The sequence below is a fragment of the Eimeria mitis genome, genomic scaffold, assembly GCF_000499745.2.
Source record: "Eimeria mitis Houghton genomic scaffold, Emh_scaff784, whole genome shotgun sequence".
Classification (NCBI taxonomy): domain Eukaryota; phylum Apicomplexa; class Conoidasida; order Eucoccidiorida; family Eimeriidae; genus Eimeria; species Eimeria mitis.
Window position 1 is genome coordinate 5,805 of NW_013575754.1, and position 479 is coordinate 6,283.

Genomic DNA, 479 nt, shown 5'->3' on the forward strand with positions numbered 1-479 from the left:
CAACCCTCAACTGTGTAAACCCTAAACCCTAAACCCTAAACCCTACCTTTGAGGGCCTTCCCTGCGGTAGCAGCAGCTGACGCGTGGCTCTTTCTTAGTACTGCATGCAGTGCTGCAGCAGGAGAAGCAGCAGCAGCAGCAGCAATTTCTGCTGCTGCAGCATCTGATGCTGCTGCTGCCTCGCGCTCATGCATCGCTCCTCCCTCAGCAAAGGAAACAGATAAATATTTTGCTGCTGCTGCTGCTGCTGGTGCTGCTGCTGCTGCTGGTGCTGCTGCTGCTGCTGCTGCTGCTGCACCAACCCGCGTCTCCTCCTGCAGCAAAAAGCAGCACTCCATGACACACAAAACATGCAAACAGCAGCAGCAGCAGCAACAGCAGCAGCAGCAACAAGAGCAGCAGCAGCAACAAGCAGCAGCCTAGGATAGAGTCGTTGGGCTCCCTGCATTGAGTCCATTCGAGCTGTACATACACCGCAG

The 479-nt window shown here is 55.5% G+C and overlaps 1 protein-coding gene across 1 annotated transcript in view; it reads right to left on the bottom strand.

Annotated features, from left to right (window-relative positions):
- EMH_0022200 (WD domain, G-beta repeat-containing protein, putative) overlaps positions 1-479 on the bottom strand; it is a gene marked incomplete at both ends in the record, with an annotated part of 7,961 nt that overhangs the window by 385 nt on the left and 7,097 nt on the right. Inside the window, one exon of the mRNA XM_013501902.1 lies at positions 47-314. Within this exon, the coding sequence (XP_013357356.1) occupies positions 47-314 (268 nt within the window). The remainder of the gene's footprint in view (positions 1-46; positions 315-479) is intronic.